This window comes from Zalophus californianus, chromosome 10 (assembly GCF_009762305.2).
Source record: "Zalophus californianus isolate mZalCal1 chromosome 10, mZalCal1.pri.v2, whole genome shotgun sequence".
NCBI lineage: Eukaryota > Metazoa > Chordata > Mammalia > Carnivora > Otariidae > Zalophus > Zalophus californianus.
Window position 1 is genome coordinate 113,691,353 of NC_045604.1, and position 27,193 is coordinate 113,718,545.

The 27,193-nt window shown below is 58.5% G+C and overlaps 1 protein-coding gene across 4 annotated transcripts in view; it reads left to right on the forward strand.

Annotated features, from left to right (window-relative positions):
- The window catches only part of PRKAR1B (protein kinase cAMP-dependent type I regulatory subunit beta), a 78,639-nt gene extending 56,053 nt beyond the window's left edge, over positions 1-22,586 (forward strand). For all 4 annotated transcript variants that reach the window (XM_027610764.1, XM_027610765.1, XM_035722124.1 and 1 more), the window contains exons 8-11: positions 1,732-1,792; positions 7,512-7,633; positions 20,760-20,841; positions 21,206-22,586. In XM_027610764.1, the coding sequence (XP_027466565.1) occupies positions 1,732-1,792; positions 7,512-7,633; positions 20,760-20,841; positions 21,206-21,378 (438 nt within the window). In that variant the 3' untranslated portion in view covers positions 21,379-22,586. The remainder of the gene's footprint in view (positions 1-1,731; positions 1,793-7,511; positions 7,634-20,759; positions 20,842-21,205) is intronic.
- Positions 22,587-27,193: the final 4,607 nt, after the last annotated feature.

Consider the following 27,193-nt stretch of genomic DNA (forward strand, 5'->3'; position numbering starts at 1 on the left):
ACCTTCATCACCATCATCACCATCATCACCTTCATCATCACCATCATCACCATCACCATCACCATCATCACCATCATCATCATCACCATCATCATCATCACCATCATCACCATCACCAACATCACCATCGCCACCATCATCACCTTCATCACCATCATCACCATCATCACCATCATCACCATCATCACCATCATCATCATCACCATCATCACCATCGCCACCATCATCACCTTCATCACCATCATCACCATCATCACCATCATCACCATCACCACCATCACCATCACCATCATCACCATCATCATCATCACCATCATCATCATCACCATCATCACCATCACCACCATCACCATCATCACCATCATCATCATCACCATCATCATCACCATCATCACCATCACCATCACCATCATCACCAAGCTTTGGGACTTGTAGAGCCCAGTCTGGGTTCGTTCTTGCTCCTTTGATCACAGTCTAGGGGGTCACTTGCCCCTCTGAGCCTGCCTCTTCCTCTGGGTTGAGGGTAATCATCCCAAGTGTCTGGAGGACCCACCGTTGCCCTGGCCTAAGCACTTTTTTATTGTTACCATCTTTCCTCCCACCTCTTTCCACGTCAGGTGTCTAGTCTGTGGTGACTGGACTCTCCATCCTTTTCACTTCACAGGTGAACTTCCAGCTCCCATTGATGGATAAGGCTGCTTGTGGACTGCATGTCCCTGTTTTCTCAATGTGCCATACTTACCAGTACTCATTGGCAGGGCTACCATGTATAGTTGTAGAGTGTGTACACTGTCCAAAGGCCCTGGGCAGCAGGGTGAGGGGCTGAAGTCCAGGCTGCTCTCTACCTGCCAAGCTGGTGCTGGCCACTGGGAGGCCTGGGCTTCCTTATTTGCTTAGGCCACCAGCTCACTGGGATGCACACTTGAAGAAGGGGGTGCCTTGTCCTTTTTTTTTTTTAAAGATTTTATTTATTTATTCATGAGAGAAAGAGACAGAGAGAGAGAGGCAGAGGGAGAAGCAGGCTCCCAAGGAGCAGGGAGCCCGATGCGGGACTCGATCCCAGGAACCTGGGATCATGACCTGAGCCCAAGGCAGACGCTTAACCATCTGAGCCACCCAGGCACCCGCCTTTGTCTAATTCACATTCAGATTCTAATTTTTGGAGTGGATTTTCATTTCTAGTTCACTTAAAGGCTGATGGGACCCTGTTTGCGGGTTTTGTCTTATTCAGCCAACTTTTGGTTGGGAAAGAAGCAACTCATTCGCTTTTTTCCCCAAGTACCAGTTTCAGGCATGTCTGGTCCAGAGACTTCACTGATGCTGGCTGCCCCTCTCTAATGCATCACCCATGTGGTTCTGTTGCTGGCCCCAGCGTGTGTGTCCGGGGGTGGTGTGGGGAGGCGGTGAGGCTGCCCAGACAGCGCCCCTCACCATCCTACCTTGGGCACACCTGCCCTCAGCCCATGGAAAGCCGAGCTCAGGAATGGTTGGTTGAGTGCTCATTGTGTGGACCCGTCACCGGCCCAGCCTGGATGAGGTTGATGAGGTTGCTGAGGCTAGCCAGGCGAGGGGCAGCTGCCTGGAGGATGGGGGAGGTGCGGGGTGGAGTCTCTGAGGGGCTTCTGAGACATGGAATCCTCAAAGGATTCAGAGTCATTTGGGGAAATTTGGAGATGTTGAAACGATTCAGGCTTGAAGACCTACCTTCTCTGTCTTCTTTCTCCTAAACAGGGCAGCACCCTGAGAAAGCGCAAGATGTATGAGGAGTTTCTCAGCAAGGTCTCCATCCTGGGTCAGTGGCCCTGGCCCAGTGTACAACGCTCTGTGCCGCGTGGCCTCCTCCAGTCTCGTCTGAGTCCTGCCTGCTGGCCCCAGCCATTTCCATGTTCCCTGCATGCCTGGCAGGTTCAGTGCCCTTGGTGATGTGCAAGCTTGGGACACGCATGTGTACGCACCCACACAGGCGTGCTCACCCGCATGCATGCACACATATGCACCCACACAAGCACGATCACCCGCATGCATGCACACATGCCCCCACACAGGTGTGCTCACACGCATGCACACACAGGCACACTCACCCGCATGCATGCATACATGCCCCCACACAGGCGTGCTCACCTGCATGCATGCACACATATGCACCCACACAAGCACGATCACCCGCATGCATGCACACATGCCCCCACACAGGCATGCTCACACACACGCACACACAGGAACACTCACCCACATGCATGCACACATGCCCTCACACAGGCGTGCTCACACGCACGCACACACATGCACGATCACCCGCACGCATGCACACATGCCCCCACAAGGCGTGCTCACACGCACGCACACACATGCACAATCACCCGCATGCATGCACACATGCCCCCACACAGGCGTGCTCACACACACGCACACACAGGAACACTCAACCACATGCATGCACACATGCCCTCACACAGGCGTGCTCACACGCACGCACACACATGCACGATCACCCGCACGCATGCACACATGCCCCCACAAGGCGTGCTCACACGCACACACATGCACAATCACCCGCATGCATGCACACATGCCCCCACACAGGCGTGCTCACTCGCATGCACACACATGCACACTCACCCGCATGCATGCACACATGCGCCCACACAGGCATGCTCACATGCATGCATGCACACATAGGCACCCACACAAGCATGATCACACACATGCAAACATACGTGTGTGCACACACAGGCATGCTCACACATACATGCACACACAGGCACACTCACCCGCATGCATGCACACATGCCCCCACACAGGCGTGTTCACACACATGCACACACAGGCACGATCCCACGTGTACGTGCATACACCAAGAGCTCTGTGTCTTGTCCCCTAGGGCACCATTCTCCTTTCCTTGAGTGTCTGTTCCTCATCCTGTCAGCTCCTCTTGTCTGTCCCTCCACCACCAGAGTCACCTCCAGCCCTTCCTCCATGTCCATCGGTTCTGAGCTGCAAGCCCAATTCATGTTGTAGTAAAGGCAGCCCACTGTGCTCAGCTTCTTCCCATGACCTGTTTTGGTGCTTTCCTAAGTGTGGTTTCTCCTGCTGCATTTCTGCCCTTCCTTCTTCTGGGGTCTGATAAACACAATGGCTCCATTTCTGTTGATTTTCAGAAGTGTCAACAAAATTTTCATCAACAAGAGTTTTTAAGTGTTTTGAAGTTGCTGTACCGTGCGTGATGATCACATGCTGATGCAGCCCAGCCCTTTCTGGCAGAACTTTCAGCAATGGAGCTGATGTTCCTTATCTGTGTCCAGCCTCTGACATGTGGCTGGCGACTTGCACTTTGGACAAGGAGGCTCTAGCTCACGGGAGGGGCCGTGCTTGGGAAGGTGAGGGACAGCTGAGTGCTGAGTCTCCAGGAACCACTGGAAACCACCATCCAGCAGCACCCCCAGGCCAGGCTGCTGGGTAAAGATGCTGATTGAAGGGTATCCTTGTCTTACAAGAACGTAATGGAGTGAGGAAGGGAAAGAAGCAAAGGGCTGACGCTCATGGATGAGGGTGTAGGATTGGGCAGCAGGTCAGTCCCATGGCTGCTCCCCTGCCTGCATGGTATGAGCTGGTGGGGACACTGGGCTTGCCCTAAGCCCTGGAGCAGCCCTGGCTCCCAGCTGGGCTCTCCCCCTGCCCGGTCCCTGCTGTCCGGACCACAGAGACGAGGCGAGGGCTCGCTGCCTGCCCTTCTAGTGGAGGACGCCGCACCAGCTCATAGCAAGCTTGGACAAGTGGAGGGAAAAGCCACAGCAGCCGCACAGACCAGCCGCAGGAGCCGGAACTACAGAGAAAAGCTCAGAGCAAGCGACACACAGACAAGAACCCAGTTAGGAAGAAAGCATTCCACAGAAAGAGCAGACAGATCCAGGGTAGTAGCCTTTCTCAAGAACACAAATCCAGTGAGCAAGCAGTGGAGGGAAGAGGTGGGAGACGCATCCTGGCCAGAGCCTCGGAGGTCGACTGGGGTCCTGGAGTGGAGCCGGTGCCGCGTGCCCCCAGCCCTACAGCTTTGCCATTGGGTGTTTCTCGCAAGGCCACAGAGACACGGCCGCGGACATTCACTGCAGCAGCTTCCACGAGGAATAGGAAGGGGAAACAAGGTGAAGTCAGCCACGTCGTGTGGATGGACTGCAGTCACGCGAGTGCACCAGAGCTCCGGGGTCAACGCAGATCTCAGAAGCAGAACGCAGCATGCGTGGGTGGTGCAAGCAGCCCTCCGTAGCATCTGTGAGGCTGTCTTACAGGAAAGCACGAGGCCACGGCCTCGGGGAAGGGAGAGAAGTCAGCTCGAGCGTGATGTCAGGGCATCTCTAAAAAACAGACCTGAAGGTCAACTGTGCTTCGATAATAAAAGATTAAAAAATTTAAAAAACCCGAACAAATAGATCTGAAGCTATTACGACAAAATAGTCATATGATTTTATTCAGGACAGACAGTTATGTTGTTCACGCTACTTTTTTGATTGATTTTTTTCTCCAAATGAAGAAAAGTGGACGAGATTGAGCATGGGGTCAGTCGGTGATGCGCTGGAACGGCATGAGGCAGCTATGGAGCAGTGGTGGGGCAGGACCCCCGTGGAGGACTCGCCACCGGACCCAGGGAGGGCGCCAGGGGATGTGGAAGGACGAGCCACCCAGAGACAGTGCACAGGGCGCCCCTGGCCAGGCCCGAGGTGCCCGCAGTGCCCGCGGAGGGCCAGTGCCCCCAAGGCGGGTTTCAGAAGACCCCGGTCAGGGTGGGTGGCCTGCGGTGCATTTGCTCCTTCACAGGCCATACCAGGGAGCAGAACCCCAAACCCATAGGGAGGCCAGGAGAGGCCAGCTTGTCCTAACGTGGAGCCAGCGCCACTGCCGAGTCTAGCCACCTGAAATGGCCCGTTTTCTACTCCTTTTGACCTAAAAGGTGGGCATTCCTTATGGTTCAATCTGAGGACCGTTTTTTTTTTTTTTTTTTTAATGATCTTTATTAGGGGAATCTTTTAGAAAAGAATATATCTTACATTGAAAAAAATACCTGGTTACTTTTGGCTTCTTTTTCTTGTGTTAAATTCAAGCAAAATAGAGTTAAGAGTTTACGTTGAAAAAGGTGACACAGCTGGTGGGTCACGTCTATAAGAGTATTTCTGCTTGTCTGTCTGTCCGTCCTTCTGTCTGGGTTTGTGACTGGAGACACGGCCAGGTTGTGATGTCGCCGTGGCTATTTCTGGGCGGCGCTTGGCAGTTTTTCACATTCTTTACAGTTTGCTGTATCTCTTGAGTTCTTTGTAGTGAATGTGAGTAATTTAACACAAAACAGTAAAGTAGGTCCAGCAGGGAGGGCACCGCGGGTCCTCTGACCCCACGTCCTCGCAGAGACCCTGTGAGATGTTGAGGCAAGGTTCTGGTTCCTCTCTTCCTCTGGTGGTGAAAGCACATCACACAGCATGCACCGTGTCAGCCATTTCTTGAGGGCGTCTGCCCCCATCACCACTCCTTGGTTCCAGAACTTTCTGGTCACCCCCAGTGGAGGTGATGTGAGGCACTCCCATGTCTCTGCAGGTGCGTCTGGTCTGGACATGTCCTAGGAAGGGATGCTGGTCTGTGTGGCCAGTGTTGTACTCAGAGAAGCGAAAATTGGCCGCCTCATGAGCTGGTTCCCACGGTTTCATAGGGGCTGCGTGAGGGGTATTTTAGCCCCATGAGAAATCCCCGAACCCAGGACCCTGGGGCCCACGGTCACCTTCCATCTCCCTTTATTGGCGCCAGGCGCTCTTACACGCTCGGGTCAGTCCCCGTCCACAAGCTTGGTACCAGCCAGTGCTTCTTCATGGCCATTGGGCAGAGCAACCCCGAGACTAATCTTCGCCCTCAGTCACCCTGGCTGCAGAGAATCCTCAGGAGAGATGTCTGCGGCTGGCGTTGGGAGGCCTTGCCCTCTACCGGCCTGCCCTCAGCTCCATTCCTCCATTGGCAGGAAGGAACATGGAGGTGGCAGAGTGCACTCAGGGCCTGGAGGGTCCTGTGCATGGACACTGGGGTCGGTCTGTGACGGGCACAGAACCAGACAGGCTTGGGGGAAGCCTGGTCTCCACGTCTGGTGCCTCACATGGTCTTGGGCTGTGGCTGCCGGCGGGACGCCTGCCTGTCTGTATTCGCAGTCCAGGTGCAGAGTTGAAATCCCACTCAGGAAAAGGGCCCGTGACGGTCAGCCCCCGGAACCCTGAGACTCAGGACCCCGAACGCCATGAAAACGCGCCCAGGGCTTGTGTGTCCTGTGTCACCTCAAAGACTGGGTACGGTTCAAAACCCAGGGCAACAAACTGCCATCCCCCCAGTGTCTCCTGAGATTCCTGCTGCTGGGGGACACAGCTTTGCGTGTCTTGACTTTCGGACCCCAGAGTATGGCACGTTTCAGATGGAACAGAGAAACTTGCCGATGGGACAGTGGGAACGGCTTCCCCCTGGTTATGTGACTCGCAGAGTTACGTGCCGCGTGGCCCTCGGGCCGGCCTGCATGCTGAATTCCCCCCGAGCACGGACTCATTCCGTGTGGGAACGCCACCGGCCTTGGGTTCCTGAGCAGCCCCGGCTGTGCAGACCTTTCCGGACGGGCCGGCGGGGCGCGTGTGCCGGCGGCTCCGCAGAAGCTCGTCCTTTCCAATGCACAGCATTGGCAGGCGTCTTAAAGCAGAGAAATCTCGCTCCTAACCTAGTTCTAAAATAAATGCTTTGCTTTGTATTTTTAGCCGCTGACCTACTTAAGTAGCATCTGATAAGTATAGGCCAGGGAAGGTTTTTCTGCCAAAAAAGAAATAGTTAATCAGGCAAAAGTTATTTTCTTCCAAAGGAGCGTATTGGGTTTTTTTCCTTTTCCTTCCTGAGGGCTAGGGATGGACAATGACGGGGAAGGGAAGGTGCAGGGAGAGGCAGAAAGGTATCTAGAATTCGTGAGCTGTAAAGGTTTAGAGCGTGGCATTGGAATTCAGTGTTTTGACCTAAAATAATGGAAGGTGTGCTCTGCCCAGCCCTGCAACGTAAGTGCATTTGCAGTTGAACCGTGATGAATGGTGTTTTTTCTGGATGGGGAATTGCTTCAACCGCTGAAATATTTTAAACCGCGTAGTAGCCCCAGTGCTTAGCCGTGATTGTGTTTTTGCAGGAACACGGGCAGCCTACGTCTGAAGATGTCTATTTTCATGCTGGGTTCACAGGCCTCACTTCCAGCACCCATCGCCTAAGCTAAACCGCGATGCGTGTGAGCACAGTGCCCTATCCAAGACCCTGTCCCCTGCCGGGGATGGAGCGCTAGCCCAGTACATCCCACCCAACTCACTGGTGGAACGCCCAGGCCTTCCCGGCATGGAAACGTGCTCCCCGTCTCACTCACTGCTGTCTTAGCAAAGGCTGACCCACGGCGCTTCCTGACAAAGCGTTGGGGTGCAGAGCAGGGGTGCACGCCGTGGTAACGGTCTCCTTGTCACCCGCTCTAGAGTCCCTGGAGAAATGGGAGCGCCTGACCGTGGCGGATGCCCTGGAGCCCGTGCAGTTTGAGGACGGAGAGAAGATCGTGGTCCAGGGGGAGCCTGGGGATGACTTCTTCATCATCACGGAGGTGAGTGCTGCCCGGTTGGGGTGCAGGGGATGAGGCGTCCCGCCCTTGCTACTCCTGCATGCACCACCCCAGCCCTCCACCCTCCTGCCTTCTGTCTCGATAGCAGTCTCTGGCCCGCACTGACCCGTCTTCTTGCCCTTGAGAATCAGAAGGGTCTCTTCTTAGAAAATGGCGCCGTGTGCCCAGGCCCACATGTGTGGTGACTACATAGGACTGAACACGTGTGGGCTCAGTGAAGGTGGGGAATATGAATCCACGCTGGAACCTAGAGTTTTGTGGTGTGTTATCGTTGGGGGAAATGCGTAAACTTAGGGCACGTGGGATCTTTCCACACTGTTTCTTAAAACTACGTGCAAATCTACGATGATCTCAAACTGAAAGTTTAGTTTTTAAAAATGGTTCCACGTTCTCAGCCTGGACATGCATGAGTCCCTTTGACGAGGCCCCGCGACAGCTGGTCTGGGGCTGTAATCCGTGGCGGCCACGCTCAAGCCTGTCACTGACAGGGGCAAGCAGCTGCTGTGGCCGCCTGTCCTGGGGCTGGGCTGGGCTGAGACCCCCAGAGTGAGCCCCCGCCCAGGCGCTGCCCGGAATGAATGGGGGGCCCGCCTCGCGGTGTGGGCAGCCCTGATGACGCAGGGCCAGAGGTATGCTGCCGTCTGTTGGGCTCGCTTCCTCCTCCTCCGGCGCTCAGGGGCGGAAAGATTTCACGTTCATGCTCATTAGAGCACATTCTTCAGCTGTGCATTTTGCCACCGGACAAAGGGAGCCCTTCGCGTGGCAGCGTGGGGGCCTGGCGTGGCAGTCGGCCATCCCTGCTGGGTCTCGGACACAGAGCTCGGCACTTGTGAGCCACTTTCTTGGGTTAAATTGAGAGAAGGAGAACTTGCCGGGTTGTCGATGCGGGTGGTGAGGTTTGGAGCCCCTCTGCCGGCGCTCGCCCACCTCAGTGATGTGCAGCCCATAAAGCACAAGCAGCACAGATAAGGTCCCGCGGACAGAAACACAAATTGGTTCGCGGCTTTGGGCTCCTGCAGAGCCCTTCCTGAGACGCCATGTTGGGGCCCCTCCTCTCTGCCGCCAGCCTGCCCCTTCCACCCCTTCCAGCAGGAAATCGTCAGAGGCCGTGGAGTTCAGCAGGAGGGGAGACGCGGGTCTGCGGGGGCATCCGAGGCACCGGGAGGTTCCGGGTCATACCGCGAGCATGCTCATGGGGACCTGGTCACTTTCCCGCCCCGTCCCAGCACCATGCCCGGGACAAACCCTGCTTGCAGGTGGCAGGCAGGCAGCCCATGCATGTGTGTGGGCAAAGGAGGCTGCCTCCAGCCTGAGCTCCTTGAAAGCCGCGTAAATATTTCTGAAGGCGTCCACAGCGCGGGGAAGCGCTCACAGTGGTGTGGCTCGAGGTCATTAGGGCAGGAGGCCCACTCAACACATTTCCTTGAAAAGGGAAAAGGAAGGAAGGAGGAATGAATAAAGCCCAGGCAGGACACATGCTGAATCTGCATCCCACCGTGATGCGGACGGAGCCAGTCGTCAGGGCGGAAGGCTGGCCAGGCTCATCTTCGCTCCCGGAGGCCATGTTCCTGAGACTTCTGCTGCGGAGTTTGGTGGGGAGGCCCCGTTTTTATCCTGTGTGGTCCTCCTGTGCGTCTAGGAGGAAAGCCAGGGCCTCTGCAGAAAGCTCGTCCTGTCTCCAAAGCAACCATGACCATCGGACGAAGGGGCAGGTGGGGTGCCGTCCCCTCTTCGGTGGCATGTGGCCGACCCCTGTGCCCCCGCGCCCCAGACTGTCTGACTTCTCTCTTGTGGCCTTGGATATGACACCCTGTCTGGGTTTGTGTGGGCCTAGCATTTCGTGGTTAAGAATATGAGACTCATTTGGAGGTGGAGGAGGTTCCTTCAGCCACCCCATTCCCCTAATCTGCATTAGATGAGACCGAGTCCTCGCTGCACTCCTGGGCAGGTGGAGTCTGATTCGTGGGAGGGCCTAGGCGACTCGCCAGACCCCTGGGATGTGGCAGCCCTGGCATGGGGCACTCAGGCTGGTCGTGGGGGGCCCTCAGACCCTCTAACCCTTGGGGCCCTTCATCCTGGCGCCAGCGGCCATGCCGAGATGCCCACAGGGCTTGGCTTATCAGTGGGGCCTGGAGCTCCGAGTTCAGTGGCCAGTTGACGCCCCCCCTTGGATGTTCAGCCCGCTGCATCTCCACAAGATCGGCCACCCGCCTGTGTCCGCAGAGACCCCCAAGTGAGAGCACCCGGCCAGGCTGGCCAGGCCCCATGAGAGGAATCACTGAGCCCTGGAGCTGCCTGTCTGTCCTCCTCAGTTGTCACCACGAATGATGCCTGTGTGGAGCCACCCTCGGGTGGCTCTGATGACCGGGGACCAAGGGGAGGGCGTGATGCCAGCTTAAAAGCACAGATCTTTTCCTGCTCTAGGTTTAAATTCATGAACAAGAAGCTGGTGTTCACAGGGCCAATTTGGCCCAGAGACACGTTTGTATTGGCCTGTGTGGTATTTTTAAAAAAATATTTGAATTGTCAGTATTTAAAAATCAAGATATTTCCCATAACAGTCCGGATCTCTTCCCTTTAAAAATCTGCTATCTGACCACCTTGGACCTGCATTCTATCTGGCCACAACCAGCAGACCTGAGGGGCGGCCCCTTGGGGTGGGAAAGGGCCCTTTTAGCCTCAGTCCCCATCCAGCCCTAGAGCCTGCTCGGCAGGCCCTTGCAGGCTTTGGGGTTGGTGGCCTCAGTGCTTGTGGTCTCAAAGCCAAGGGAGTAACTCTGGCCAGCCCAAACAATTGTCCATTATTCGCTGTGACCAAGGCTGCCTCCCAGCCAGGTCCAAGGCCACAGGCAGAAAGAGCGTAAAATGCGTGTGAGAGGTGCAGATTGGCAAGGGGCCCTCACAGGACGCCAGGGAAGGGATTCGCTACCGAGTGTGTTCATCCTGATGACGTGAGCGGGCGCTTTCCAAGCCCAGGATGTGTTGTGTGAGTTCCCAGGCCCCCGCCAGGGACGTCTGGTCAGTGCTCAGCATCCCTTCCTAGTGGGGGTCGGGGGACACAGCCAAGGCCGCACAGCCCACCAGTGTCCGCCTCGCACCCCACTGGCCGGGGTCCTGCTCCTTGCTCCCGAGTGCCGGGCAGGCATTTACTTCGTGCGCGTGTGCACGTGTGTGCGTGTGTGCGCGCGTGTGCACGTGTGCGTGTGCGCACGCTCGTGTGTGCATGGGTGCAGCAGAGGCTCCAAGCACACCGCGTTCTCGTCTGGGGCCCGAGAAATGGAGTGAGTGCTGCTCCCTTCGTCTTACACGTTTATTTCTTCTCTCTCTGCTGCCTTCAGGTGACGCCGGGGAGGGGCCTTCCCGGTGTCGTGCTGGCTCTGGGGGGCGTCCCTGCTGCTCATCCCTTAGCGGCTGTCGGTGTCTCTTCTTGGGACAGGCTCTGAGGGTGTGCCGGGGGCAAGCCAGGGGATGGTGCAGGGGGGAGGGCGGTGGGGTGACGGTGACTGCCACGGCTCTGTCTAGGGGCTGGGGCCTCCCCGTTGATGGGGGTGGGGGCTCACACACATCAGGGCGGGTGTGCAGGCTCTGGAATGTAACCCTACACTCCCGGAAATGTATTTGAAGTGGTCTCCTTGGCAACTTGGATTTTTTCCCCTTTTCTTCTGTGATCAGCCAGGTCGGGCGGGTCACACGGGACCCCAGGGTTTGCAGGCATCAGAGGCTCCCTGTTGTTTGCTGCGCGACCAGAAGAGGCCCCCTGGCCACACCTGCCAGACACACGGGTCGGGCCTGCCAGCCCTGCTTCCCCTTGGCACCCAGTGAGCTGCCTGGGGGCGCCGCAGGTGGGGCTGGAGGACACCTGTCCGTTCGGGGTGTTGCCGGTGGCTCAGGAGGCCGCCTGGGTGGTCCCTGGTTTGGGTGGCACATCAGGCCCCCGGGAGTCGACCCAGAATGTCATAGAACAAAGCAGAAGTTAGTGCTGTTTTGGGTTTTGTAAAGTGAGCACTTTCCCCATGGATGTTGTCCCCTGGGTTAGATAGTCCTGGAGACTCGGTGACTATTCGGTGGCTGATGTTTCTGTAGGAGCAGAGACCCCCCCCCCCCCCACGCCTCACATGGGGGAAGTGAAGTGAGAATGGCCTGTGTTCTTCTAGAAGACTTTGCAGGAGGTGTCCAGGCACGTGACCTCTCTGGTTTGAATTGTCCTCTCCTCAGTCAGCTGATGGCACATGCACACGTTGTAACGCATTAACCCCCAGTTCTTGGGACGCCTGTGGATTCCACTGTGCAGGGTGACCCCCTGCCCTGTGGAGACGGCGGGAAAGGGGCCAGGCCCTGCGGGTCCCTTCTGTGAGGGTTAATTTTATGGGTCAACTTGACCAAGCCATGGTCCCCAGATGTCAGATGTTTGCTCAACACCAGATGTTTCCAAGGAGGTATTTTTCTGATGGGATTAACATTGACATCAGCTGATGTTGCGTGAAGGGGAGGATCTTCTGCGGTGTGGGTGGGCCTCATCTGATCAGTTGAAGGCTTTCTTAAGAGAAAAAAGACAGCGGTCTCCGAGAAGAGACACCCCCTGCCAGCTGCTGGCCCTGTGGATTTTAGATTTGCAGTCCCCATTGTTGTGCAAGCAAATTCAGAGACGTGAACCTCTCTGTCCACACACATCCCATTGATGGTTTCTCCTCAGAACCCTGACTGATGCACCTGCTTCTTGGCTTTTCCAGAACAGTCCGGCCTCCCGTGCAGGTGGGTGCCTAGGGCCCTGAGGCCCAGGTCTGGGTGCCAGGCGCCTGCTGATGTGCCTCCTGTGAGGAGCACTGGCTGAGGTTTCTGCGTGGCTGGCTGGCTTGGTGCTGGGCTTCCTATTTTCCTCAGAGCAACAAGTGGGACCGGACCCCTGTCTCCTCATGCCGCTGTCTGGCTGAATGTCTCTGCTCCGTTTTGGCAGATGGTCATCGAATTTGCTTCCTCGTGCATGTCCTCCCCGCGGGTCCCCCAGGTGTGGCTGAGCCTGGCAGAGACCCCCTGCCCTGCACAGGTGTGGGCAGCGGCCCCCACAGACACTCCGTGAGTCATGAACACCTGCCGGCTGGTGGGAGCCCAGCCTGGATGGCCGAGTGGGACTGCAGGATCCCCGGCCTCAGCTGAGCCTGGGGGGTCTCTGCCGGAGCAGGGCCCCTCCTGGGTAAGGTGGTCTCCCTGTCTCCCAGCTCTGCAGATGCCAGCTGTGTCTGAATCCCCCCGACTCTGGATCTCCCCAGAGCTCTCGGAAAACGTTCTCAGCCGTTGAGTGAGATCCTTGCCACATAAACCCCGCCGACAGACACGGAGAAAGTACTCGGGTCTTCCCAGGGCCAGACCTGCCGCAGCCTATGGGGTGGGACCGGCCGTGGCCTCCCCAGGCAGGGGCATCGGGACAGAGAGAGTCAGGGTCTACCTCCTGGTTCCCGCGCTCCAGGAAAATGGACAAAGCTGTGGGCGGGTCTCGATGCTTGGCCACATGGCCCCACTTTGCACGCCCACGAGGACCCTGCTGAGGCCGGGGCTGGGGTGGGTGTTGAGGGCAGCTGGTTCCCATAAAATTCCGACACAGAGCTTCCCGCGCTGTCCTGCACCAGGTGGCAGCCAGGGAGGCATTGCCACGGAAACTCCAGATGTGGTTTATCTGCTCTCTTAGCAAATTAATTTTGTGGACGTCCACGGTGCTGAAGCAATGGCACCGCACTTCTTCCCAGGTCGCCTTCTGGCCAGGGACTCGCCCTGCTTGCCGCTCAGACGCGTGGACCCCGTCGGTGGGTGCAAATTCACCAGGGTCTCGGGGAGCAGGAAGGGGGTCGTCACACGCCCCGCTGGGGGTGTTCTTCTTTCCCTGGGGTCATTCGTGACTCGGCCCGTGCAGCGCCTTCACTGTGTGCACAGCTGGGGGGTGGGCAGCAGCAGCTGGTCATTAGATATTTATTTGGGGAGGAGGGGAGTAGCCCCACTGACCTGGCACAGACTCACCTTGGGTCCCAGGCCAATGCAGGGGTCCCTGGCGGTGGCGCGGTGACCCGCGGTGATAGTGGGTGGGCCTGAGGGTAGCAGGGACTCGCCCACCGACAGGAAAGGTGTGGTGGGCAGGTTGGGGCTGGGCTTTGGGGTCCAGACGGAGGAGATGGACAAAGGTGTGTGTCCAGGCAGAGTCTGCAGGTCGGTGATGAAGGATGGCCGACTGTCCCAGACTTCTCTAGCAACTTCCCTTTTGGGCCGAACTGGAAGAAGCCCGTTTCCAGAGTGCCCGGGTCCCGGGTTGGTGCCCTCCTTAGCGCCCAGACCTTTGTCCTGCTGCCTGGTGGGGGCGACCCGAGGTCACAGGTGTTTACTGGCCTGTTGGCCCAGGTCCCCAGAATGAGAGCCAACAGGGTTTTCAGAGAAGTTCTTGCTCCCTGACTTTTAAGACTTCATTTTTTAGGGCAGTTTGAGGTTCACGGCAGAATTGAGTGGAAGGAGCCGAGATTTCCCATAGCCCCCTGCTTCCCCCCCACCAGGACAGGCTGCCCCATGATCAGTGTCCCCCAGACGGGGCGTTTGTCACGATCGGTGATCCCACGCGGACATGTCGTCAACCAGAGACCACAGTCGGTGCGAGGGTCCCTCTGGGTGGGCGCACATTCTGTGGGTCTGGACGGTGACAGCTGGTATCCACCGCCACGTGTCCCACAGTGTTCCCGGCCCTGAAGGTCCCCTGCGTCCCACCTGTTCATTCCTCTGCCCTGAACCCCTGGCAGCCGGCCCCCCTGTGCTGTGTGCACAGCTCTGCTTCGCCAGGGCGTCCGGGCGTCGGGGTCCCATGGTGTGACGTTCAGGTGGGTCTCTCTGTTAGTGTGCGGAATCACAGCCCGCTGTCTGCATGGAACACGGGGAAGCCACTCACCTGCTCAGGGGCATCTCGCTTGTCGCGGATAAAGTGCGTAAACATGCCTGCGCGGGTTTCGTGCGGATGTTAAGTATTCATCCTGGCCCTTCGGGTAAATACCAGGGAGTGTGATGGCTACATCTGAGAGATCTGCTTCTACCCACACCAGCGCCGACTTGGTGCCTGGATGTCCCCTGGGGCGACCATCTGTGCTGCTGTGACCCCAGCGGGGGCTCCGTCTGGAGTAGCTCCGACGGCCCCTCCTGGGCTCTGACGTGTCTCTACCTTGTCACCCAATGGCCTCCCCACTAGGCATGCCTGCACACCCCTCCGACCCCTCGGGCGGGACCCGGGCAGGCCAGGTGCTCTGGGCTCTGGAATGACCTTGGCACACGGGCTTGAGGACGGATTAAGTGCATGTCCGTGTGACCCGGGGCCTTGGCACCGGCTGCGCCCAGACCATTCTGTGGACGAAGAATCACAGGCCGTACAAGTCGGCTTGCTGGTCATCAAGGCTGGAGCTCAGATGAGAGCCTTTTCTGAAAAAAACAAACAAAAAACCCCACAAAAATTTAAAAATTGTGCAATGACAGTGTTACTTGCTGGAAGTGACACGGAAGAGTCAGGAAAGCATCGTCCACCCCGCCCCCCCCACCTCCATCCATCCCCATGGCAGCTTGTGAGCATTCCTGACAAGCGCCTTCTCCTTGACCGGTTCTTCCTGGGTTTGCTCTCAGCATAAGAAATTCCGGGAGTCTGGGGGCTGTTTACCCAGATGGAGAACGCGCCCCCCCAAGGCCAGAGGTGCCCCGGCGGCCTGCGTTGCCAGACCTTGTCTGTTGCTCACGCGTGTGCCCACAGGCCTGCAGGTGCTCCCAGATGAGGCAGCGTGCAGTGTGTGTGCTGGCCGTGAGGTCCTGCATGATCCCGCCCGGTTCCTGGCCCCACGGGAGGAGGGCTGAGCAGCACGCGCATCACTGCCCCGAAGACGGATAAATCCTAACAGATGCGCCATTCTGGACGAGTCAGGTTTTGGGGGTGTCGAGACCCCCATCTTGGAGCCAGGGCCCCCCGGGGACTCAGGACTTGCAGACCCCGACCCCCGGAAGTCTGGATGCCAGCAGTGGGCCGCAAGACGAGTGTCCCCAGCGTGTCCCTCTGATGTGGCGGCTGTGTGCTGGTCCATAGCCGTGGGGCAGCTTCCCAGGGTGCGTCATGCTTGTGATGAGCACAAGGCCCCCTGGCCCGCGAGCCGCTTGAGACAGAGGGTGGGGAATGTGGAGTTGGACGGGGGGCCATGTGAGGGGCCCGGAGTGTGACCCCGACCGTGCAGGGACGGGAGAGCCCAAGTCCAGGCAGAGGGCCAGTGGCATCTCCCCCAGGGATTAGCGTGCGGGGAAGGAGCTCCACACAGAATGAGGGAGACGCAGCTGGAGGTGACGTTGCACGAGGTGGCATCACCTGGGAAGGCCTGTGTATGTGCAGGCCAGGGGCCAGGCCCCATCTTCAAAGAGCCTGGTGTGCCATGGGGTGCCACTAGAATGGGTGGAGAGCCTTGTAGAGGGACGGCGCACACACGGCGACAGTGATGGAGCACGTAGGGGGGAGCCTGGGGCCTGAGGCTTTGGCTGTGACGTGGAGGGAGGAACAGAAGCCGTGGTATGGAGGATGGACAGATGGGTGGTCTGGGCTTGCTGACCCGCCCCCTGGGGAGATGTTGAGGCCAGAACCCACCCAGTGGCTCTGGTACCCGCAGTGCAGGCTGTCAGCCTGCGCAGGGAGATTGCAGACCCTGGTGCCTGGGGATAGGGCAGGTGGCTGCTGGGCTCGGGCTCTGCTGAGCTGGAAGCCCCTGGGGTCCTCGGTGGGGTGCTGGGGGGCAGCTCCAGAACCACTTCGACCCCAGAGTAGCCGACAGCAGGCTGCCAGCCACCCCCACCTGGAAGGAGCCCTGGGTGCTGGCATCTCTCTCCTACCTTGGCTCATGGCAGGGTGTGTGTGCCTACGACACCTCGGGCTTGTGAGCCCTGGGTGCCCTGAGCCTGCGGAAGCCATGGGTGCTCAGGTGGCAGGGAAGAACCGGGCATTGGGAGCAGAGCCCAGAGGAACGGAGCCGTGGCCTGTGACCTGCATGCCCCTCTGTCGTTCCACTCAAGGACAGGTGGTGTGGCCGCCTGCATGTCTCCCAGACGCTGCCCGTTGGAGCATGGGTCGCCAGCCACTTTCCTGAGCTCCTCATGGGCGCTGGCTGGCTTCAGGGGGAATGAGACAATCACTGGGTTTGGAGAAGGAGCCCTCCCCAAGCAGGGCCTGTGGCGCCCCACACTCTGGTGCTCCCTGCCCCCTTCTTGGAGCCCTGGGGCCCACGTGGCTCTGCTGTTCTCCCTTCACCCTGGCCTCATGGAGCATCCACTGAACGCCAGCACGAACACAGGCCAGTGTGTGTGCCTCAGCAGTTTGCCCCCAAGCGTGTGACACCCTTGCACCGAGTCTTTCCGCCACGCCACAGGGAGGTGGACCCGCACTTGGGCAGAGACAAGGCTCCAGAACTTTAGAATGGACAGAGGAGGGGCTCGATGGGTCTGACGCTGGGACAGGCTATTGTCTGCCGCAATGATGGCTCTTTCAGAAACCCCAATACTGTCCGTACAGCACTGGTCTAGGCAGAAGGAGCCACAGAGCTGGTGCTCAGTTGTTCACCGGCATGTCAGCGTCTGATGGACACCCACCCCTCCTGAGCCTCGTCCCTCCCCCTTCACTGGGTGCCATCAGGGTCCAGCGGGCACTGGGGTGACCGCCACCAGCTCACAGCTCCAACCGACTCGATGACGCCTGCCATCCCATCAGGGTGGGGCTCCAAGACAGCGGGCGGGTGCAGGGGTTGCTCTGTGCACTGGGTGTGGGAAGGCACGCCCGAGAGAATGGCTGGAATGAGGGTACCTGCTGCACACGCAGTGCGGGTCTGGAGCACAGGCTTGGGGCCAGGCGTGCTCCCCGAGTGCCCGCCCCACCCGGCTGTTCTCTGCCGCCACCTCACTGGGTCTTTCTCATGGAAGTTGTACCTGCCCGTTGTCGGAAACCAGAACGTTTATTTTGGTTTTCGATTTCATAGGAAACTTTTGAAAAATAAATAAAATGCTGAAGGAAAGGGATCATTTATAATCCCCACCCCCTGACGCCTGTGCTAAGGCTTTTCTCCTGCGTTCTCCCAGCCGTGCTCCGTGTGACCTGATTTATTTTCAGACCAGGGTTAGAATCACTAAGTGAGAAATTTGGGGAATATGATCTGGAGTTTTGGCAAGTGTGTTTTTCCAGCCCAGAACATTCCAACTCTCAGTCCCGCGAGGGTGTCTGTGCTGCCCTTACGGCGGTCTGGGAAGCAGGGCTCGGATGGGAGGATTATTTCCAGGACCGGGGCGTGTCGTGTCGTGGGAACCGCGCTCTGCTGGTTGGAGGTCTGCGCCCTCCAGGCTCGGGCCGGCACTGGGCAGACAGAGCGGTCCTTGACGGTCCCGCGCTGGGCGCTGGGGGATGGTGTGTGGGTGGGGGAGTCGGCGCTGCTGGCACAGAGGCCCTGAAACAGCGCACCTGGAAGAACGAAGTGTCTTCTTGTGAGCATGTGTCCTGGGCTGGGAGGCTGTCCCACGTGGCCCTTCCACCTGGTGCCCCCACTGCGCCTTGCTGCCCGCGGTCAGCGTCACAGTCACGCAAAGGGAGTCTGTCTGTGAGAACGTGGCCACGTGGTCACATCTACCCACGAAGGAGGCCTGGGGCTGCGGCCCACGACAGACGGCGCTGTTCCCTACCCTGCGTTTGCTGAGGGCTCTCCTTGTAGGCACCTACCTCGCTGCCGTCTGGCTGGGATGGTGATGCACCCACGTGCCGGAGTGCACACATCCTCTGAGGGTGTGTGGGCAGGGCATGTGTGCTCCCCCGTGTCGGTGGTCTCGTCTCATGTGGCCGTTGCTCTGTGTGCCACCAGAAAGGATATGGTACCAGTCGCACGGGGGATGGCGGTCTCAGGTGATTGTCCATGTGGCCGACCCGTGCTGGCCCCCCCACCCCCGAGCCCATCCCTGCTCCTTCTTGTGAACACAACCTGGATCCCCAGCCCCTCCCTGTTAGTGCCCACCCTCTCAGCAGTGGCTCCATGAACGTCTGACCTGCTTGGGTCAGTGCAGCAGAGGAAAGGTTGCCAGAAGCTTCTAGAAGGTTTTCCTGCTAATAGAGCTGCAGGAGGAAGAAGTGGGTTCTCTTCCTGCTGATGGCGTGGGGAGACATTTGGTGACTCCCAGAACCACGGCAGCCACTGAGCCACCAGGAGGGACTGAGGTCGCCAGAGCAGGAGGTGGGAATGAGCCCGGGTCGCTGACCCACATCTGCGCAGCGGAATCCCAGTAACCCTCAGCCCACTCCGCTTGGGTTTGCCGATGTTGGGGGTTCAAAGCATCTGAAGGGACACTGTAGGCCTGGAGTGTCGCCGAGTAATTCTGCAAACCAAAGGCCTCCAGTTCCATGCCTGGGGTTTTGGAAGGAGAAAATGATCCCATTGTAAAGTGGAAAATTGTCTAAAATGGGAATGAAAGGCATGTAGATTACGTGCATCACAAGGTAAAAGACATAGATGTGAAAGAGAATTAGGTCGGCACAACGGGGTGTCAAGAAAAATAATGCCTGTCATGGCGGCCCTGGGCACAGGGGACCCAGGCTCTCATGGCGGCAGCAACCGCACGTGGCGTTTGGGTGACCTGCCCCACGTCTCGCTGCGGGGAAGACCCAGTGCGGGCCGTGGGGGCCAGGACTCCATTCCTCCCAGGGGCTCGGGGAGGGAACACGTGTTCTCCAGGCCCCCCACCAGCCGCAACTCTTGGGTGGTGGTGGCGTCGCTTGGCTGTTTAGACGTCTGGCGCCATCCATCAGCCAGCTTCATAAACACCCCAGAGGCCCATGAGCCGAGTGGCCCCACGGCCGGATCAGGGGCGAGTGGGGGGAATCCAGCCGGAGGGGCTGCCAGGTGGTGCCCAGAGATTCCAGGCACTGCAGCACCAGCAGAGTCTTATGACAGGTGAGGTGGGAGTTACTCAGTAACCCGCACGTGGCCCGGCCAGAGATGGTGAGCCGGTGAACTGAGCCCACCTTGGAACAAGAGCACGTTTGTTCGTGCAGCAAGGGCATCGGGGTGCTGGGCTGCAGAGCTGCGGGCGCGCCCTAACGGCTGAGGGCAGTGGGGGGTGCAGGGGCCCGCGTCCTCCCGGGCCTCAGTCCGCTTGGCAGCCACGAAGAAGCTGGTGGCCCCTCCCAGTGGCTCCGTTATTCGGGAGGCCGTTGAGCCCAGCCACATGGGGCTTGGTTGCGGGAGGGACGCCGTTCATCGACACCCGCTTTGCAGGGTCAGTGTTGAGCACCACCTGGGTGCTCCCGGCAGTTTATAAAGCCTCCCTTTTAGTCTGCGTAGCGGCACCAGCCCGCCGACAGGTGTAGAACAGGAAGGTATGGACGCAGCTGGTGTCTGGTTCCCCCAAACAAGGGACCAGCCCAAGTGGCTTGGCAGGCAAGGGGGCCCGAGGGTCAGAACCCACTCAATGCCAGAGCTTCAGCCCGTTCCTGCCCGGGTGTGAGGCTGCAGGTCCCCCTGGAGCGGGAGACTTCGGCTGAAATGTGCTCAGTGTGCCCTGTGCTCGTCTCTAAGACCTGCGTTAATCATTGAGCCGGCAGCGTCTGGAGACACCCCCGTTTGGGGGTCGGGAGGGAGCCACACTGCTCACTGGGTGAATGACCTGAGGCCACACCCATCCCGCTGGAGCGCCGTGTCCTTGAGAGCTAGCCCAAGGTCAGCTCCAAGATTCTCCCCACTGTATGGCCTATGGCAGCCTCACGCCCTTGGCCAGACCCCAGCGAGGTTCTGACTCCACACCCTTCTGTCCCTGAGGAGAACCCTGAATTCAGCTTAGTGGGGGGGGGGCGCATGAATGGAAGCTGGCAGGAAGGGGATTTGGGCGTGCCCCCTTGCTGGGTGATCTCTCACCTGTGGCCTCTCCTTGTGACCTCCTCACTGTTGACTCCTCACCTCTGATTTCTGTGAACCCCCTGCTGGGTGTGACCCCCTCACCTGTGACTCCCCTGCTGGGTGACCTCAGGCCATGCCCCCCTCCCCTGCCTATGCCCTATCCAGCCGCTGACCCTCACGTGTCCCCTTGGCGTCTGCAGGGCACGGCCTCCGTCCTCCAGCGCCGGTCCCCCAACGAGGAGTACGTGGAGGTGGGGCGCCTGGGGCCCTCGGACTACTTCGGTGAGTCTGGAGTCCCCGCCCTCACAGGGTGCGTGTCTCATTGGGGGGTCCCTGGAAGGGCCCTGAGGTGGAGAGCTGCAGGGGTCGTGCGGGGTGCAGGCCTGGGCACCATCGACGGATGTGTCCCGGACACGGCCGTCCCCCGGGAGGTCATAACCTCGAGCCCCTAGCCACGCAAGTTCCGGCAGGGGCCCGGGCTGCAGACCACGTGGGGTTGTGGCAGATTGATGGGGAGCCATGTGTTGGTACCCCAACACTCCATGGGACATGCTTACACTAAACGCGTATTTGTTGGAATCCAGTGGAACTGAGCGGTGTGGGCAGCCCTGGGGGCCGGGCCCCTGACCACCCTCTCGCCCCCCAGGGGAGATCGCGCTGCTGCTGAACCGGCCCCGGGCAGCCACCGTAGTGGCCCGGGGGCCCCTCAAGTGCGTCAAGCTGGACCGGCCCCGCTTTGAGCGTGTGCTGGGCCCCTGCTCCGAGATCCTCAAGAGGAACATCCAGCGTTACAACAGCTTCATCTCCCTCACTGTCTGAGCCCTACAGCCCCGCGGCCCCGCTTCCGTGTGGTGGCGTGCTCGTCTGTATCTGCGGCCGTTGCGGGTGGGCGCCCCGGCCACACGGGGCTGCCCCGCCCCCTGGACTCACGTTTGGAATAAAACAGTCACCCTGTGCATTGCAAAAACAAAGGTCCCCCAAGACCCCCAGGCCGAGGAGATGCTGGCGGCCCCTCCCCACATCCCTCCCCCTCTGCAGCTGGTGGGCTCATCTTCTCGGACCTGAACTTCTGGGGGCACACGAGCCAGCCTGCCCCCAGTGGCCGAGGGGCCAGCCATGAGTCCAGGCTGGCGCAGGTGGGCTGGGTCGGCTGGGTCAGGCCATGCAGGTGCCACCGTGCCCTGGGGCCTTGAATGTCATGTGATGAGGGCTGCAGTCCCCAGTGTGGCTTGCTGACCTCCAGGGGGGGTGTCCCAGAGGGACCGCAGCTTCCAGGGGAAGTCAGTGTAAGGAAGAGAAGGCCCCAGCTCCTGAGGCTCCTGCCAGAGATGCCAGGCATGAGAGCTTCTGGTGACCTTCCCCTGCCCCTGGACCCAAGCTCCCAGGTACCCTTAGAGGAGGGACGGGGTCGAGTGGCCTGCCCTTGCCTTCCCTGGAGCTGGGGATGCACCACCATCTGGGGAGCATTGTTCTCCCGGAGTGGGGTGGGGCCTGGATGATGTCTGCTCTTCAACTTGTTTGCAAAGCAGCTTCTTGGAGACTTTCGGAGGGAGGGGAGGGGTTTTCTAGACACATTCTGGATAAAGTTGTGAGAACCAGGGTCGTCTTCTGAGTTGTCCAGCGATGCCCACTGGACATGTGCCCTTGCCCTGGGAGGTAAGTGTGGACCAAGACCCCACCCTCCTGAAGCAGGAAAAGTAGCAAACAGCTCCAGGCCCCACAGTCTCAAGTCCATGATCCATTGAGTGCCCCTGTAGGTGTATTTTCCGTCCAAGCACCCCGCGAGCGAAGAGGCCTGTGGGCCATGCAGAGCCTCGTGGTGGCTCCTGGTGTCACAAATGAGATGGTGCAGTTACCCCAATTTTGCTCTTCCTGTGCACGTCCGGGCGGCTGCCGGTCCCAGGTGGCCCCCGGCCAGCCCTGCCTTTGCCCGTGGATTTTCTGTGATGTGTAAGCCTGCCCTATTTATCGCGACGTTCTGAATGCTGCATGTAGTATTAAATGTGCAATGAAATATCTCCTCCCGACTTGCGCTTTTAGTCTGAAATCCTTCACAGAGGAGGGTTTTTCTCTTGTTTTTACTGTGGTGAAATACACGTAACGTAAAATTGACCACATTAACCATTTCTCAGGGTGCAGTTGAGGGGCACCGAGCACGTCCATGCTGCTGTGCAGCCGTCCCCCCGTCCGGTTCCAGAATGTTCCATCCCACACTCGGGGACCCTGTCCTCGTGATGCACGGAGCCCGACCCGTGCCCCCCAGCCCCGGCCCCGCCGTCTGCCCTCTGTGACCGTGAGTGTGACGACTCCGGGACCTCGTGGGAGTGGGGTCCCCGTGCGTGTCCTTCCGTGTCTGGCTCGTGTCTTCGGGGCTCGTCCCCGTGGGGGCAGGGGGCAGGGCTCCATTCCTTTTAACAGCTGAGTGATGTCCACTGTATGGACCAGGTCGTGTTTATTTGCCCACCCAACCGCAGACAGGGGGACTCTCCCTTCCATCAGCTTGGGCGTTTCCGTTCTCCGTCCCGTTATCAAGAGCTCATTATGGTGTCGTGGGGATGCAGCAGCGCTGGGTGCTGTGGGGAAGGAAACGGGCCCCTTGCCCACCTCAGGTGCTTTGGATGGACCTGAGTTTCTAAGCCAACGGGACAGGGGTGATGACAGGGAGCCCAGAGGACTCAGTCCTCATGTCCAGACTTTGGAAGCCGCGATTCTGGGCAGAGCCTAACCCCCTGCTGCAGGCCTCCCCTGGCCTCTCCCAGGCCAACAGGCAGGCTTCAGCCCCACAGCAAAACGGGGGCGCACATGCAGCCCTGTTGTTCGGGACTGCCGGCGGTGGGTCCGGGCTCCAGCCTTGCTGTGGGGCTGGGAAGGGCCCATGGGAGCAGGGGTGGGGGGGCCGCCAGCCAAGCTCCTTTTCTCATGGCTGGACAGGGGCCACGCTCCTTGGGAAAGCCACCACCAAGCGAGGAACAGGGACGCCAGCCCCCGTGCAGGTCAGTCTGCCCTGCTCTGGCCATGTGGGAATTCCAGACCAAGGAATGACCCAAGGAAGGTCATTGCTGCTGGGCTGGGCAGCAGTTGGTGGGTCCGGGATGGGGAGAACCTTGCCTGAACCTTCCCTGAAGTTGTCCCTTGGGCTGGTAAGAGGTGGTGGGTGGGGAAGGGTCTCCATGCACAGAGGATGTGGGTGAGGGGTGCAGCTCTCAGCCCTGAGCCGAGATCCCTCTGGGGGTGCGTTGTAGTGAGACCCCTGTCTGCCCGAGGTCGGGCCGGAGGTGAGGTTCTGAGGAGCGTACCCAGGAGGGCTCACCGGGTGGTGGTTCGCCACGCTAGAGCACGTGGTCTTTCCCGGGAGGCTCCCTTGGACCCCCGTGCTGGGCTGGTTGGCCTGCTCTCGAGTCCCACCACCCCCAGGAACTTTCTGAAGGACCATAAGTGCTGGCCACCGGAGGTTTCTGGGCTCCTCCCATGGACCCGGGGCCACGAGGCCACCTGGCTACCAGCTGCCTAGGTCGTGTGGTCCTGGATGCCCAGAACGGGATGCAGGAAGCCGCGTGGCATCGCTGGGAGGGGTGGGGGCCTGGGACTGGCAGCAGTCTTCAAACTGTTTCTCTGCCACGTGTTAGGAATTCAACGCATACTTTGCTCAAATTTCTTTTTTTTTAATTTTTTATTGTTATGTTAATCACCATATATTACATAATTTGTTTTGGTGCAGTGTTCCATGATTCATCGTTTGATCACAACACCCAGTGCTCCATGCAGAATGTGCCCTCTTCAATACCCATCACCAGGCTAACCCATCCCCCCACCCTCCTCCCCTCCAGAAACCTCAGTTTGTTTTTCAGAGTCCATCATCTCCCCTGGTTCATCTCCCCCTCTGACTTACTCCCCTTCATTCTTCCTCTCCTGCTATCTTCTTCTTTTTCTTTTTTCTTAACATATGTTGCGTTATTTGTTTCAGAAGTACAGATCTGTGATTCAACAGTCTTGCACAATTCACAGCGCTCACCATAGCACATACCCTCCCCAATGTCTATCACCCAGCCACCCCATCCCTCCCACCCCCCACCACTCCAGCAACCCTCAGTTTGTTCCTGAGATTAAGAATTCCTCCTATCAGTGAGGTCATGTGATACATGTCTTTCTCTGATTGACTTATTTCACTCAGCATAACACCCTCCAGTTCCATCCACGTCGTTGCAAATGGCAAGATCTCATTCCTTTTGATGGCTGCATAATATTCCATTGTGTAGATATACCACCTCTTCTTTATCCATTCATCTGTCGATGGACATCTTGGCTCTTTCCACAGTTTGGCTATTGTGGACATTGCTGCTATAAACATTGGGGAGCACGTACCCCTTCGGGTCCCTACATTTGTATCTTTGGGGTAAATACCCAGTAGTCTTTGCTCAAATTTCTTACTAAAATATGTATTTGAACAGTAAAAAACCCTCACAGTTCAAAGCACTGCGTGATGGAAATGTAATGTGAGCCAAGTACGTCATTTTAAGCATTCTAGTACCACTTCAAAAATAGGAGTGAAAGAAGCAGGTGAGATTCAGGTTTTTGTGCTAAAATAGACATAACATAGAGTCTAGCATTTTAACCATTTTTGAATGTACGGTCCAGTGGTATTAAGCGCAATTGTAACCACCATCACTGTCCGTCTCCAGAACGTTCCATCCCCCCCTCAGTGTCCCCGTGGCACACTGACACCCACCTGCTCCCCTAGCCCCGCATCTGCTTTCTGTCTCTGTAGAGAAGTTTATTTTAATGATATAGTTTATTTAGGGGCACCTGGGGGCTCAGTCGCTTAAGCATCCAGCTCTAGATTTCAGCTCAGGTCTTCGTCTCAGGGTCGTGGGTTCCAGTCCCCCGCCCCCCGGGCTCCACGCTGGGCTTGGAGCCTACTTAAAAATAATAGTATCAATAATATATTTTGTTTGACTCAGTATATCGAAAACACTGTCATTTGCCCTTTGAGCATATTACCGGTATAGAAAACAGCAGATAAGAGACCCTGTTTTCTGGAAACTGCGTCTTTGGCGTTGGCGCACACACTCATGTAGCACTTGTCCGCGGGCAGTTTTCCTGCGCCCAACGATGGCTACATGTTGCTGGCGGCTGCCCCTCTGGACAGCGCAGCTCTGCATGACGTGCTGCTGCGCTCTTGGACCACGGGTTTTTGCAGACCTGGGGGCAGCCTCCTCCTGGGCCCTCGGATCCGATCTGTGTGAGCATGGATTCCCCTGAGCTGGTGAGAACAAAGCAAGTGTGGGAATCAGCTGCTTGTGTGCGGCCTTCATCTGCAGCCCTGGACATGCTCTGTCTTTGTCAGAGAGGCCTCAGCATCCTCCTCAATTGCTTCTGTTAAAGTTACACATGAGCCCGTAGGGGACGTACGTGTAAATAACAGTTATCCTTCTGAATCCATTAGAGATATGCCAACATTCGTCACTTCAGCATCCTGTGGCTTAGCAGGTGAAGGTCCTGGTTTGAGGCCTTAGCACGTGAAGGTCCTGGTTTGAGGCCTGAGCGCCCCGGAGGAAAGGGGGCCCAGGTGCCCGACACCGGTGGGAACCTGGCCTGTTGGGCTGGGCTTGGGAAGCACAGGGAGAAAGACTAGGGGGAAGACTCTGGGCAGAGCGGAGGTGGGTGTCGAGGGACCCACTTTAGGGAGTCAGAACTGGGATTGGGGCCTGGAGCCTCTCTGTTACCTCGCGCCACGTAACAAATTCCTCAAATTTGGCAACCCCAACCATCACGCGCCTACCGTGTGGCCATGTCTGCGTGTGGGGCAGGCGTGGGGATCAGCTTAGCTGGGCGGTTCTGGCCTGGGTCCCTTTGCAGGGTAGAGGCCAGGGGGCTGGGTCTGCGTCCCCTGGGGCCGCCTCCCAGGGCAGTCCCGCCGTGGGCAGGAGGCCTCGGTTCTGACACGGGACGGCTCCTGGTGCCGCCTCGGCTTCCCCACCATGTGGTGACATGGCGTCTGGCTTCCCCCAGCAAGTGGCCCGAGGGGGCAGTGCCTCTTAGGACCTCATCCTGGAAGTCACTTTGAACCACAGCTGTTCACTAGAAACGGTCACACTTGCAGGGAAGCAGGATGTCACAGGACCTGTGGGTGGCCCCGAGGTCAGGGCTCTCACCGATGGGTCACCCTGGCCACTGCCAGGGCTGTTGGTGGCCAGATGCCACATGAGAAGTGAGCCCTGGGCACCTCTGACGCCATGGCACGGTGGGTGTCCAGACCACCACAGGCAGAGAGGCCACGTTGCACTCTGAGGTCCCGTTTTACAGATGAGAAGCTGGAGGCTGAAGACGGTGGCCCCCGCCCACGAGCCCTCCCCTACCCCGGTCCGCAAGGCTGGGCCTGGCCGGCATCCTCCCACCGTCCTCAGAGACTGGGTCCCGGCGTGGGTGTGGGGCCACATGGAGCCACAGAAGGAAGGCAGATGCGTTGAGCCCCAGGTCTGGCATTTTGTTACAGCGGCTGGAGGCAGCTCATACAGAGGCCTAGCTGGGATTGGAGCCGAGCTCTGTGCCCGTCTTGGAGGCTGGGGTCCACCACCAGCCGTGCTGCTTCGAACTCAGGCCCTCTCCCAGGAAGTCCCGGGCCTCAGAGGGTGGG